The 14574-nt window shown below is 37.5% G+C and overlaps 1 protein-coding gene across 2 annotated transcripts in view; it reads right to left on the reverse strand.

Moving 5' to 3' along the window:
* The window catches only part of SLC4A10 (solute carrier family 4, sodium bicarbonate transporter, member 10), a 123162-nt gene that overhangs the window by 55220 nt on the left and 53368 nt on the right, over positions 1–14574 (reverse strand). For both annotated transcript variants that reach the window (XM_010567631.1, XM_010567638.1), the window contains 2 exons: positions 12741–12901; positions 884–1072 (listed from right to left, as the gene is read on the reverse strand). In XM_010567631.1, the coding sequence (XP_010565933.1) occupies positions 884–1072; positions 12741–12901 (350 nt within the window). The remainder of the gene's footprint in view (positions 1–883; positions 1073–12740; positions 12902–14574) is intronic.

Consider the following 14574-nt stretch of genomic DNA (forward strand, 5'->3'; position numbering starts at 1 on the left):
TGGCTGCAAGTTTCATAACACAGGCCTGTGTTTATGTAAATAAGGAAGGGGCAACAAGAAATATCTTTCATTATGATTAACCTATAACAACAGCACAACTTACAAAGGCTTCTGTAAAAGCAAAAAAGAAAAAAGTTAAGCCAATATTTTACTGTAGAACCGCTCTGCAAACGTGCTCTCTCATTTTCATGAACATGATTTTCCAAAAAGTGATTTTCTGAAAAAACAAGGTACAGTTCTTGCAGTATCTCTCCAACAGTGTCATCTTGAAAATGTTTTTCTCATTTTCCAACCCCTCAAACTCAACTATGAAATCTGAAGCACCAGCTGAACAATAGCTAATGCATACACTGTCATAGACCTAGAAACTATTCCAACAATCCATGACATTTGAACTAAATAAGCCCTGGGTAGTCAACAGAAGTCAAAAATAGACGTATCACATTTCTGGCACTAATGGAGCATGTCCGCAGTTCAGAGCAACACTGTGCGAAGACGTTCAAGCTCCGTCCAAAGGATCGCACAGAGTGCCTAAAGGACAAGTGTTCTCGCGCTGTGCTGCACCAGGGATAATGTGCCATGGCAATTACCCAGGACAGAATGGCACGCTAACACAGCTAGCCTGCTTCCAACACCTGAGCTAGTTCCCTTGAATAGCTCTGCACAGCCCTGAATTGTGCAGCATACCTGAATTTCAAATTTAAACAGGTGTGTTACTGAATGCATAAGAGAAACCACTCTCATGTAAAAGGTACCACTTTTACACAGTAGCTTTTCAGAGCAGAATCACACTGAGTTCAAGCTGTGGGGTACAAAGCATATGCAGTACTGAACAGGCAGATGTTATTGAAAACTCAAAATGCAAAATAAAGCAACGCATTACCATTTTTATCCATGGAATGGGGCTCAGACTGCTTCTTTCCAATATCAGCAAAGGATCTCACAATTGGGATCCTGTTGCTCAGCTTCTTCTGGTTCTGATGGTGATGCTGTTTCAGTAATGCCTCATGCACTCTGTGACGAACATCCTCACTGAGCTGCCCAGAACCCACCTGCTGGTCCAGAATCATATCTGAAAATATATACATAAAAATAATAGAAGAGGGGAAAGAGGAAATACTTTATTTTTTTAAATTGCAATAATAAGAATTAGTACCCTACAGGATTACAAATTAAAGGTATCAGTTCCTTTAACATGACAGAATTAAATGGTGAGTTTTATCTAGAATTGTTTCACACTTGGGAAAAAAAAATCAAAAAGAATTCTATTAATGCAAAAAAGTCAATCCCTCAAAAGATATGCAGTTCCCAAATTAAGGTCACCTATGTAACTTTGCAGTCAGTCCCTAAGCACTCCCATACATAATGTATTTAAACCCAGTATTATGATGTGTATAAGGTGTCTTTTTCTTTCCAAATAACCCCTACCCCATTTGCTACAAAGGACTGGCATGCTGTGAGGGAACAACTTTTTTATTCCCTTTATACTTACCACAGGAGATCACAGCCTAGCTCTTTATTTCTTATAACTATAATTACAATACTTTCAGTACAATATAAAGAAACCTCAGTTAAGACAATACAGGAAAATTTGCTGCATTATTTGCAAATACTTAATAGGATCTCATTCTACTGCCAGATGTACATGTTCCTGCAAGAGAATCATTACATGGAGGTGTCAGTGAAACTGATCCCCCTGCTAAGAAATTACAACAATTTTTGCAGTCCACTGGCAGAAAATATTCTTACATATTCATATTCAAAACTATTTGTAAATACGTGCATTATATATGTTTCAAATGGGAAAGAATTGTCGAGAATTTTGTGGGATTTTTTTAAATTATTATTTTTGGAAATCCTGCTACCAACAGTAATAATGCTTTAGAGAAAAAGAAAGGAAAAAAAGAAATTCTGTATCAAAGCAAGTAAAACAGCATTTAAGTACACACTATCCTTATATAGCCATTGGAAGAAACTGTACTGCACAAAAATAGTGATATAATAAGCTGAGTCAAAAACTCCTTGTACTGAAAATTCAGACAGCTAATGATTCTGTGCTGCAGTCAGATTCATATCTACCAGTAAACTCGGTGGCAAAGCAAGCAGATGAGAAAAAAATAAAAAGCAGATGCATCATCAGCAGAGACATAATTTGTCAGGTCTTTGATTATTGCCAAGAGCAAGAGAAAAGAAGAGAGATAATAAAAGGCATTAAATAGTTATGCTGGTTAAAAGCAGAGTTTAATTGCTAACAGTCAACTATGCAATGTATATACATTTAAAAAACACAACAGTTTTTCTGAAGTTCCCAATATCCACATAACAAGCCAATGTATCATATACATAATGGCTTTAAGAGCTGAACTAACAAATTACCTGCATGTTTCACTTACTATGAAGAGGCTACCAACAAATCTACATCTCTATGACAGCACACACACAAAAAGACAAGGCTCAGTCCACATATAAATGCAGCTGCCAACAGATGCAAACGTGAGCAGTATATCCGCATCCCGCAACTGAGTGATGCAGAGGTTTTCGACGTTGCCTTTGACCCTCTCCAGCAATTACATTCTGCACAGTATTAACAACAGTGTTGACTGAACGGCTCATACCAAAGAGTAATACTGCCTGGTGGTGTGCCTAATCTAATAAAATCTGTCTTTGCGGTGCTTCGCCTGACTCTGAAGGGAACTTTTATCTCCAGGGTTAACTCAAACACCACCACGTCAGTTATCTCTGCACTCCCAGTCTAGACAAACACAGTTTTTCTATTACTATCAATTCTAATAGAAGAGAGAGAGAGAGGCATAGCAGCAGGGTGAGTGACAAAAAGGCAAAAGAGAAGGTAACACAAGTTCAAGAGAAAGTCTTCAGTAGAATTTTTTCAGAAGGAGCCAAAAACTTGTAACACATGAGAAAAAGAAAAGAAAGCTCCAGCTCGAAAAAAAAATACTCACTTTCCTACTGAACTCTACTGCCTTTTGAGGAACTGCCTCTGTCCTGAGGATAAGATTATCTTCTCTTTAGATAACCTTAGTACATGAATTCGCATGTCACAGTTCCCAAAACAGGCCAGTACTTTCTGTAATGTGACAGGGTTCTTTAGAGGAAAAAAATAAATAATAAATATATAACTTAGGGCATCTGTGCTAAAGCAGAATTGAAATTATCCTCTCCCCACTCCTTTATAATTCTGCCAACCAAAAGAAAAATTGTAGAAGATGCAAAAACAAAGATTAACTTCTTTGAGTTGCTCTAAGACAGAAATCAAAAGGAAGAGCTGAAAAAAAAGTACTCCTCTAGAACAGGCAAATTTAGGGTTGTGGTCATCACCTTGCTTACAGATCAGTGGAACTCCACTTGTATGGTGTCACTCCTGGAATTACAGTATTTTCCATATTAAATATTAAAGTATATTAACTGCTGAGGATATCAATATTTAAGATGATCCACATGATGAGACAAAATGCCAGGAAAAAGAAAATCATATCCCTATCCTCTTCCTTGCGTAAATTCTCCACTAGACTAGTTAACAGTCACACAAGCCATGGAGTTAGCACCAGCCTGGTGACTAATGATTTTTATTTCCTGCCAAACTGAGAAGAAAGTGGCTTACCTTGAGTTTTCTTTTTTTTACAACAACTTCCCCTTTATTGTAGCACCTCTGCCACATGTAAAAAGGGAAGATGCATTCAGATTTGGGAAGAGTGAAGACGTGTTTTCTTGCCTTGATACTCCCCCTCCAGTTGTCATTCCTTTAATACAGACCCACTTGCAGTAGCAGCTACAGGAGTTTAAATGCAGTCAAATTACTGCCATATTGCTGTATTTTGACCTTTTTTTCCAAGACCTGAACAGATTTGAACAGTAGTAAGAAAGACTGTCTCCATCAGCACCTATCATTATGGGATCCCACTTCAGTTTCTTCCCAAGTTTTTCAACTATCTTTTAAAAGTCCAAGCCTCTGCAATGTCAGTGATAACACTCTTGATTGCAAAGACAAGCTTGAAAACAAGAGCAACATGGTTAAATTCCAAAAGTAAGTAGCAAACAGGAGCATTTTAAACATCTCATTTTCAAAAGACTCTATTTCCTTAATTCTGTGAGAAGATGATCCTACATGTTCCCACCAGTTGAAGCTGCACCTACTTTTCTCTGCTGGTTTTGGCTGGGATAGAGTTAATTTTCTTCATAGTAGCTAGTATGAGTCTATGTTTTGGATTTGTGCTGGAAACAGTGTTGATAATGCAGAGATGCTTTAGTTACTGCTGAGCAGTGCTTACACAGAGTCAAAGCCCTTTCTGCTTCTCACCCCACCCCACCAGCGAGCAGGCTGGGGGGGCACAAGAAGTTGGGAGGGGACCCAGCTGGGACAGCTGACCCCAACTGACCAAAGGGATATTCCAGACCATCTGATGTCATGCTCAGCATGTAAAGCTGGGGGAAGAAGGAGGATAGGGGGGACGTTGGGATTGGTGGTGTTTGTCTTCCCAAGTAACTGTTATGTCTGATGGAGCCCTGATTTCCTGGAGATGGCCTGCCAGCGGGAAGTAGTGAATGAACTCCTTGTTTTGCTCTCCTTGTGTGCGTAGCTTTTGCTTTACCTATTAAACTGTCTTTATCTCAACCCATGAGTTTTCTCACTTTTACCCTTCTGATTCTCTTCCCCATCCCACTGTGACGGAGGCAAGTGAGCAGCTGCATGGTGCTTGGTTGCCAGCTGGGGTTAAACCACAACATTTTCAAAGCCCTGTTTTTCACTCTTGTATCTACAGCATATGGCCATTTCTCCAAACTCCATATGACAAAACAGAGTAAAGAATACGGACCTGAAGCTTCACAGCACTGTATCTCAGCTACAATCCTGTGTAACAACAGAGACTCTCCAGGGTTTCTATGCTCAGCAGCAAAGGTTTGGGGATAGTTTTGTTTGTTTGTTTTAAAGACTTTTCCTCTTGAATGACCTTTTAAATTCTGCAGAGCCCCCTTCTAGCCAGACACAGCTTACCATTAGATTTTTACAAGGATGCTTCACAACCATATGGAGCTTTCAGCAAGATGCAATGTGTGGAATACCCACCAGCATAGTGTTACCCATTCCATTAATTGCTCACACCATACCACTTCTGCTGACATCAGGAACACTGAAGTAGGGTGTTTCTTCTGTAAGGAATCTTGAGTCATACTGGAACCATGAAATCATTTTTTCAAGACAGACATTCTTCCTGCCCTGGTCACTTAAAAAGATTCAAAGAAACTTGGGGTTTCATATAATTTCAAGAATGTTTTCTCCATTCAGACTCAAGTTACAATACATCATTTACATAAAATTGATTATGTGAGTAAATGTGAGCAATGCGAGTACTTAAACAAGCTATTGTAGTAACTCACATGTAACTCCTGATCACCTGTGAACAATTTACCCAGGCTGTGAATTAGAACATCAGGGGTGCAGACACTTCAAATCAGTTCAAATGCAGTGTGGCTCATGCGTTGCCCAACACAGCAAACTGCATCTGTTCCACCTCTAGGGTCAGCAAGGATGCAAAAGCAGGTTGGCTGCTTCCACTCACTCTGGAGACATCTATTACATACTGCAGCTTTGTACAGGGACATGCAGCCAGATCCACTTGGAGTCATCCCAGGTCCAAGCAAATGAGCAATAAGGAGACACTCAAGTGTGGCCACAGCTCATTCCCCATTGCTCCAGCTTCACAGTGTGCCCATCACCTCACATGCAATACTACATGAAACTCCCAGGTGAAACACTGAATAAATTTACAGAAGGTATACTGCATTTGCATCAAAATACCTGTGAAGTCCAAAAATATATTTTTAACAGATAAACAGGCCAAACTGGGCCTGACTTTTGCAGTGGTGAGTAAAGAAACAAGATCTAGAGCGCTTGTTTTGTTTTGCTTTTTTTTTTAGCTGTGCACCAGATGAAATATAAGTTTTGAATTGCTGGGCTCATATTCTCCTGATATAGGTTGACATTGACAGTTTACAGCAGAAGAAACTGAGCCCAGCATATACCAGCAAAGTTGCCAGTATTTACACCTCTCAATCTTCCAAATTTTGTAACTGTGCAGTTGCAGGACAAAATGAGAGATTAATGACAAAAAATATAACACACGGGCTTTCGTGTGTATCATAATTGCAGTGACAGCTGACTACAAAACCTAATTTAAAAGCCAAGGTTTGTTTGGTTTGTGGTTGTTTTCTTTCCCTTAAAGACACAGAAGAAGAAAACACAAGCAACCCTAAAGCAGTGCTTTATGGAAGACATTCAGTTGAAATGCTGTCCTTCATCTTAACCTGTCTCTAATAGGAACCTGAATATACACTTCCCTAGTGAGTTAGGCACTAGAAGCAATAGAAAACTAACAATTAGGATTCTTGGGCTGCGTTTGTGAACCAAGACCCGTTTACAGTGTTTACAAGGGTGATTATAAACAAGCTATCTAAGCCAGCAGATTTAGCCCGCTCATCCAAGGAGGCAGAGCGTTCCAGTGCACTGAGACAGATTCTATTTCCAGCTCCACCTGAAATTACTTTGTTCAACTCCTCAGCTGAATGACTTGAAAAGGAAAGACAGAGAGTGAAAAAGGTCTGCTTTTTAAAGAGCAAGTATTTCACAAAACTGTCAATACTAGAGACGAGGCTAAAATTCCCAATTTACAGCTCAGAGAGCAACCACAGTTGCCACAGTGAATGCTACCAAAAGAAGAACAGAGACCTCATAAAACAATATATTTTGCACCTCTAAACAGAACAAGAGCCATGAGTTACATTGGTTCTGTCTCTAGACACAAAATGAAAGCTGAGGTTGACTTGTGCAATCTAAAAAACTCCCAGATTTGTGGTTAACATGGGAAGATACCAAAAAAACCCACCATGCTACTTAGAAGTTGGTATGAGATTTACAATTTACCCACAGACAAAGGAACAAAACCTCATAGAGATTTCTCTGTAGAGGTAATAACCGCATGGTAAGCTGTAAATAAAGAAAACAAATGCAAAAACCTGGGTAAGTAAGAAGGTGAAAGCTGAACGAAAGACAGGTGTTGGGTCAAACAGAGAAACAGACTGCTCACAGGCAACCCCACGCTTTGTTACGGTGTTTGTAATAAAAGTTAAATTTACCATAAAAGCACTGTCATAAACATAACACAACATGGGTGTTGCAGCTGAAACAAAAGGCTCCAGTGAAATAAAATCTAAACTGGAGCCAGTTTAAATATATCATTATTATGGAGTAATATAGCTTAAAGCAAACAAAGGCTTGTTCAGATTGAAAGCTTAACATGATATTACCGAAATCAATAAAATTGCACACTTGGGATGTAATGCCCTGAGTTGTTGAGCACAGACTCCAGTGACCTCAATCACAAGATTAAGCTGTTACACAGATTGAAAATTCAATCGTGAGGAACATATGAAAAACTGACTGCTTGGGAAAAAACAGTCAGCTCTCTGGATTGGAAAGCATGGGAATATTTAAAATTTAATTTAAAAAATAAACTATTACTACATTTAAGCTATTTAAAATAAATGGGACTATCTAATATTTCAAATGTGCAAGTTGCCAAAGCACCACTGTGCAACACTGAGGCCACAGTCTGTATCTGACAAGGTTTGACATTTGTTCACAGTACACTCTGCACAACTACAAGAAAATGCGAGATCTGTGATTCATGTTGTAAAGAAAGTATTGCCATTAAAGGCTGGACCGAACAGTTTTTGAACCAAACAACAGAAAATGGCATCATATGTTAAGTAGAAGAACCTTTTGGGTTCATTCAGTGGTTACAATCAAAAAACCAGATGGTAATCTGAGAAACTACATGGCTTCAAAGGAACTAAATGAAAATATCAAAAGAGAACATTTTCATCTGCCAACTTGAACAACACAGTGAAGCTGCTCTCTAATGGTGCAGCCAGATTCTGGCAAATACCTCCTCAAGAGACAAGTTCCAAAATAAATTGTTTTGATTACATAGATTTTTCAGACTTCCTTTTAGCATATGTTCCATACAGAAGTGATCGATAAAAATATTACTACATCAAATGTTCAAAGGAATTCCTTGTGCATGGTGTGCTAGCTTACCGATACAGGAGCCTCTGCAAAGACATATGAAAAAAGAATGTCACATACTAAAAATAGCAATAAAAAGCCCTAAAAAATGTTTAATAAAAAAAAATACATTTTTAAACAGGATAAAGTACAGCAGAGGAATTGAGCTCTTTTCAAGAGAAAAGTAAAATCCATCTTACAAAAATTTAAGAACAACTTGAGAAACTTCAGGAATAAACATGCTGTTTTGCTGCATGATGACAACATTGGAAATTAATTCAGAAGTCTCTATTATGATAAGATATTGTCTGTGAATTCAGCATCACAGGTACCAATAAGCTTTTTACCAACAAAGAAAACTGGGTGGCTGTCCAAAGAAATTTACAGTCTTTTAGATCAAGTCATTTTTTAATAAGACAGTTGGAATGAAAAAGAATCTAATAAAGAATGGACATGCTGGAAGACAGGATGATTTAAAAATTCTCACCACACCACTGGTGCCAAAATATTTTACACAGAACCATCAGAGTTTCCAGGGATGGAATACAAAATGTTCTGAAAGCCATGCAAGCAGTATAAAAGATGTTTTTCATCTGTAGATTTTACCACAAGCCCATTCAGGTCTAAAACATAGACTTTAATAACAGAAATTTTCAAGGGCCAAGTGCTGAGAGTTTAATGCCCTAGTGAATAAGTGTTTATAGATTAAAAGCCTTGACTAAAACAAATAGGAAGTCTTTGTCTCAATTTAGAAGATTAAGTATACCTCTTTCAAGGATATGAAATCACTGCATTTACAGAAATACAATTTGATATTGGATTATAGCCCAGATAGCAACACATTACCAACAAATACACACAACACATTTCTCTCTAACAAAGTGTTAGGGCAAGTAAAAAGAAAGTAGGTGTGCTCAGTTAGTTTACTTGTCCTCAAAAGATATGATGCACTATAGTAATGCAGTAAAATTATCAACAGATTGCATTAAAAACCAAAACTCATAGTAATAAACTATGAAACAGAAGTACAAGAACCAAAGTTAATTTAAGACCACAGGGTATAATCTATTTTTGCAAATTCTCCAACATGGGATATACACAGTAGCATTGAAAAGAACAACCAAAAGTGACCATCAGGATCACTGGACCAGCCTAGCATGAGAATGGCTAGCAAGCAAAATAAGACGACAGTTAAATATTGAAAAAAACTGAAGCCAACAGGTGAGAGCAACCATTTCTTTAAATTCTAAAGTGTCAGGACTATGAGATACAACTGGAATACATACCAATTCCAGGGTGAAAACAATGTTTGCATTGTATAGCACACAACAGTAGTATTGTAACTACTGACAGTGAAGAGCAACTGGGTAGAACAGACAAGAAAGGATTTCCTGAGAGACACAAGTTCTGCCTAATCTTCAGGTCCAGCAGCCATTTATATGGAAAAAGAGCAGCCTGTCATATTATTTGGAATTATCAAATTTCTAACATACTTAGCACACCTATCTTGGTGGCGTGCTTGTCACCACTACTATTAGTCTCTCCTCCTCCCAGTGCTGCCCAATGTGTGGCACATTCTTTGTAACATTTTGTAAGCACTGGAGAGCAGGAACTACATATGTAGCATCAGAGTAACAAATTACAAAGGAACTTGATTGAGGAAGAGGAAAACACTACTACAACACAAATAATAGTAATAGAGAAAAGCAAATGGAATAGGAACTTTATTGGGGGGGCAGAAGAATCTCTTCAAAGAAACCTGACACAGAACGTGGGTAATTTACAGAATGATTCACCTGCCAGAAAAACCTGCTGCAAAGTTGCTCAAAAAACCCAAACACCCTCTTCCCACCCCCCCCAAAACAAACAAACAAACAAAAAACTCATTGCTTATTGAATCTGCAGGTGGAGGAAAAAAATCCCCTCGCAAAGCAAGACCCATGCAAACCTTATTATGTGTCAGATCACTTTATCAGAAAGGGATGCCTGTCAGTTCAGACAAATAAAACAACAAATGAAATACACCCAAATCTGCAACAACAACAGATACTTTTGAAGTTAAAATGGTACATGCCAATTCATGAAAGTCATCCTAAAGCCCCTTCTCAGAAGAAACAAGTTGTCCTAATCAAAAAATCAAGATATCCCAGAAGTAAGACTGATTCAAAATAGCATTACAGTAACTCATCAAATCCTCTACTGAAGGACAACTTATATTTGTAATGAGTTTCAAAACAAAATTAGTATTGTGAATGCTCAAATCCTTGGACACACTAACTAAACAAAGAAACAAGATGACTACATCTAACTAGGGATTAAGACATTATAAACATGAATTCATTGTAGTCTCACTATACAGTATCTTCCAAAAACAGAAAAAAAAGAAAGTTTGCTGAAGTTATTTTTATTGCATTAATCCTTACTTTTTTACCTACTTAAACAAAAACAATTCTGGAAGGGATCTCTTAGCTGACTACAGAAGAAGTTGAGTGATTTCTGGATTAAAAATGTAAAGCTCAAGCTTGAAAATCCTAGTGTACTATTTAAGCAAAAAAGCAAAAAAAGAACATCAAGTTGCTGATCTAAGTACTTTGTGATTATTTTTTAAATAAAGCAGCATACTGATAAACACCTTTCTTCTTTCAAATCAGCTGCTAATTCTTCATGTTTCTCTTTTATCACTATCAAGGCAAATTTTGAAGCTCTGATTCAGACCATGATTCACGGGAGAATCAGATCTCAGCACAGCAGAAACCCACACAAGTTTCTGCAGATTTGGATTAATAATATCTTGCGTCAGTCTGACATAAACAATTTGGGAAAGGTAAATGCAAAAAGCAGCTACCGCTATCTGAGCCGATTTTAATTCCACTGTTAAATACAGCCCACTGGACAATATCTCACTTACCTGATACTGTAAATAACTAAAATAAATTTTATGTGGCCCTTACGCCGACCTATATATGACCCATAAAGCAGTTTTCTTGATAATCCTGAGTGTTAGAAAATTTTCTTGCTCTGCCTTTTGTACCTTTACATAGACAAAAGTTTTCTATTTTCATTTCTGTATGTTACATTTTCTGTTAACACGCTACCTTGAGCCTGTGACAAGCCAACAAGGCAGCCCCAACAACCACTCATGCACCATTTCTCTGTGCATGTGCTCTTTTCCTAAATTTACATCTGTTAATCATGTTTGATCTTCAAGCAAAGTTTGCAATATGGAGAATACCATAAATCTAATATCATATTTGTATAAAATAGCAATATTTGTATAATTTGTATAAAATATCAAATCTATGATTTACAGATACAGCACCATTTTCAGAAACATTGTGAAATACAATAAGGTAGAAGCAATATCAAACTTTTAAGTAGATGTGAGATATGCAAGGATTCCACTCCAATAACCATCATGAGCATGAGACTAGCTCTTACTAAGGGTAGATAAACAGAAAATTAGAGACCTCACATTACAAAATAGTACAGCTCTTTGCTCTGTGCCTTTTCTGCTAGAAGGGACAGATATTTTTAAACAGCAGCAGCAAGGACACAACACTAGAAACTTGCTAAAGCACATGAGCCCTTGGAGAGGGTGTTATTTTAATGATGAGTTTTGAACTCTAATGTAAATATATTTATAATACATACATTATCCCTGCCTTGATAGACTAGAGAAACTTACCTTATCTTCAGTTGTCTACTAACAAATTTATTTATAAATTATCTAATTGAAATTAGCTGCTGTATTTGGGAAGGGAAATAAACATATCAGACTGTACTGCACGATTCTAGCACAGCCATGCAACCTTTTTAGTTTTAGGACTCCTTGAGGCCGTGCATTACAGGTCTGTACTACACAGCCCCTAACAACCTGTTTTATTACAGTAACAAATGCACTACCAAAACAAAAATTGCACTGCAGTAGTTAGTTATAGCCTTTATGGGAAACACCAGGAATGCAGAAAATGGCATTCAGTCGCAATCTCACTTATACTTTTGGAAGACAAGACTCATCCACTAATTCTCTCTTGCTTTCTGCATCTGTTGTTCTCAAAAGCTCTAGAACTGCAACTGCCAAATACACCTTTACTGGAAAAAATGCACTCAACTTTAATTAAAGACGTTTACATACCTTAAAATTTTTAAAAATTTACACTTAAAACTACTGTTCTTGATTTCATTCTCAACTCAGAGACATGTTTTTTAAACTGGTCTGTCTTCATGTTACGTAATTATGATGAATACTCCCCTATAATTTAATTTTTTTTAAGCTAGATTGTCTGCGATTAGCATAGCAGTAGATTCAGTTTGTGGAAGTTAGCACACGCATCATTCACAATGTGAGGTGGCACAGTAGAAGCAGAGAACATGCCAGTTCTAATGAAATGTATCCAAACTGTCCTCTCTGCTCCATTTTAATTTTCTCCTTTACATAAAAATTGATTCTGAAAATAGCAAAGTCTATATAAAAAATAAAAAATATTTACCAGTTGTGTCAGACATTAGATTATTTTCTAATATAAACGGAGTAAAATATTTCCTAAGAGTTTCTAAACTGAACTGATTATTATGCAATAGCTTTCTTGTAAGCAGTCTTGTAAGCACTTGATTTTTATGATTAATTTTCATAACTAATAAATGCAACATCAATACATACCTGCAATTTCTTCTATGGAGTTAGCTCTCATGTCCAAAAGAACTGTGCCATTCAGGATACAGCTTCTCAGCTCAAACAAGCTGTGAAGTGACAGTGTGGCAACATATGGTTTGCTCCACCTCTCTCCACCATCCTCTACATCTTCCTCAAACTTCAACCACCTGTACAAACAACCAATTTTATAACTCCATTGTGCATAAGAAATGAAAAATAAATTAATTCCATGGATATTGAAAGATCATTGTTAAACTTTATTCTTTCTTTGTAGGAAATACGAGAAACTTCCCTTGCCTGCTTCTTCCCACATAATGCTGTATTATGCCATCTTTTAAGATAAATTCCAACCACGGAGATGAAGAGAAGTGTATTAAGTAATCATTATTGTACTTTACAAAAAACTTTGAGTAGTTCTTTGGCATACAGTGATATTTCTATGATAGAACTAGTATGAAAAGGATAGAAGAGAAGAATTTGTGGTAGAGAAAAAGAAAAGCTATATGTAATAAGAACACTAGAGACAACTTTCTCCATTTAGTCTTCACTTTGGACTAAACACAACAGAGAAGAGACATTTTTCATTTAAAGTAACTATATTGACATATTCACACTTCACAGAATCTGCAACCATTATCACCACCATAATGTTTTCACAAAAGACACTGTTACAATCTTTCTTGGTTTAAGTTAGTTAGTTACTGCACTAAGCTACTCATAAAGGCAGTAAAACACTATGCAAAATTCAGGCTATTTTTCATTTAAAAGTTCAGTCAATCAAAATGAAAAACCTCACAGGCACATACATGCACACACAAGCAATGTGCAAACACTTGTGAACAGTCTTTCAAGCCCCAGAATATGGGCCTTATTCAGACAAAACAGCCACGTGAATGACATGAAATAGCACTTCAGAATCTAGTAACCACATCGTATCTCACTATTTTGAGTGTCATTTGCCTGTTCTCAGGTTCAGTGTAAAACTGGACAGATTTCAATAAAGTAAAAGGGTACATGAAACTGGCATGAGAGGATCAAGTCTTTTCTTACTAGCAAGCTGGATGAACTTTCTCGCGTGACTTAATTGTTTACTGATAAAAATTACACTAAAAATGTTAAAAGAATACTAAACAAACAAACAAACAAACAAAAAAAACAGAAAAGTCTGTTGCCACATGCAAAAGTGGTTTAAATTAAAGTTATTAAGTCTTTCAAGCATACGCAGATGTTGCTGCATGAAGCCATGCAGCCTGCCAGCTTGGCAAGGTTTGAACAGCTGCGGCCACTGCACAAGCCTCTATCACTTGACTCAACAGCACTCAGCTATTTTATATGGACCAGAGATAGCAGAGAAGTCAAGCAGAGCCTCACACCTTGACAGCACCTTCACACTTATTTCCAGACAGCAGGGAAGCACAGAGCCTTAACACCTCTAAAGCTCAGCAATTTCCAGTTTTACCAAGCCTCGCAGCCCAGTAACACAGCAAACACAGCTGTCCTGGCTCACCTCCCTAGCTCTGCTCCTACTTGTAAAATAGCCTGTGCACCCATATTTTAGATACTTTCCTCCCTTCGGTCCCTGTGTACCAGATACCTCCCCTTCTAATGCAATCCTGCAAGCAGTCACCACTTCAGTGACCCACTCATCACCAGCATATCTGCTCCCTTCCCAATACATTCCATTTCTTCTAACTGTACCAGCTGCCTCCTGATCACTCTCCCATTATTTGCATAGACAATTTGCCCCTAACTCCTCATCTCCTCCAAAATCTCCAGTCTCCTGTGTCTAGCCCTCTCCTCCTCTTTGTATTGAAACATTTTTCCCTCCATTTCCTCTGTG

The sequence above is a fragment of the Haliaeetus leucocephalus genome, unplaced genomic scaffold (genome assembly GCF_000737465.1).
Source record: "Haliaeetus leucocephalus isolate CR32 unplaced genomic scaffold, Haliaeetus_leucocephalus-4.0 Scaffold1, whole genome shotgun sequence".
NCBI classification, from domain to species: domain Eukaryota; kingdom Metazoa; phylum Chordata; class Aves; order Accipitriformes; family Accipitridae; genus Haliaeetus; species Haliaeetus leucocephalus.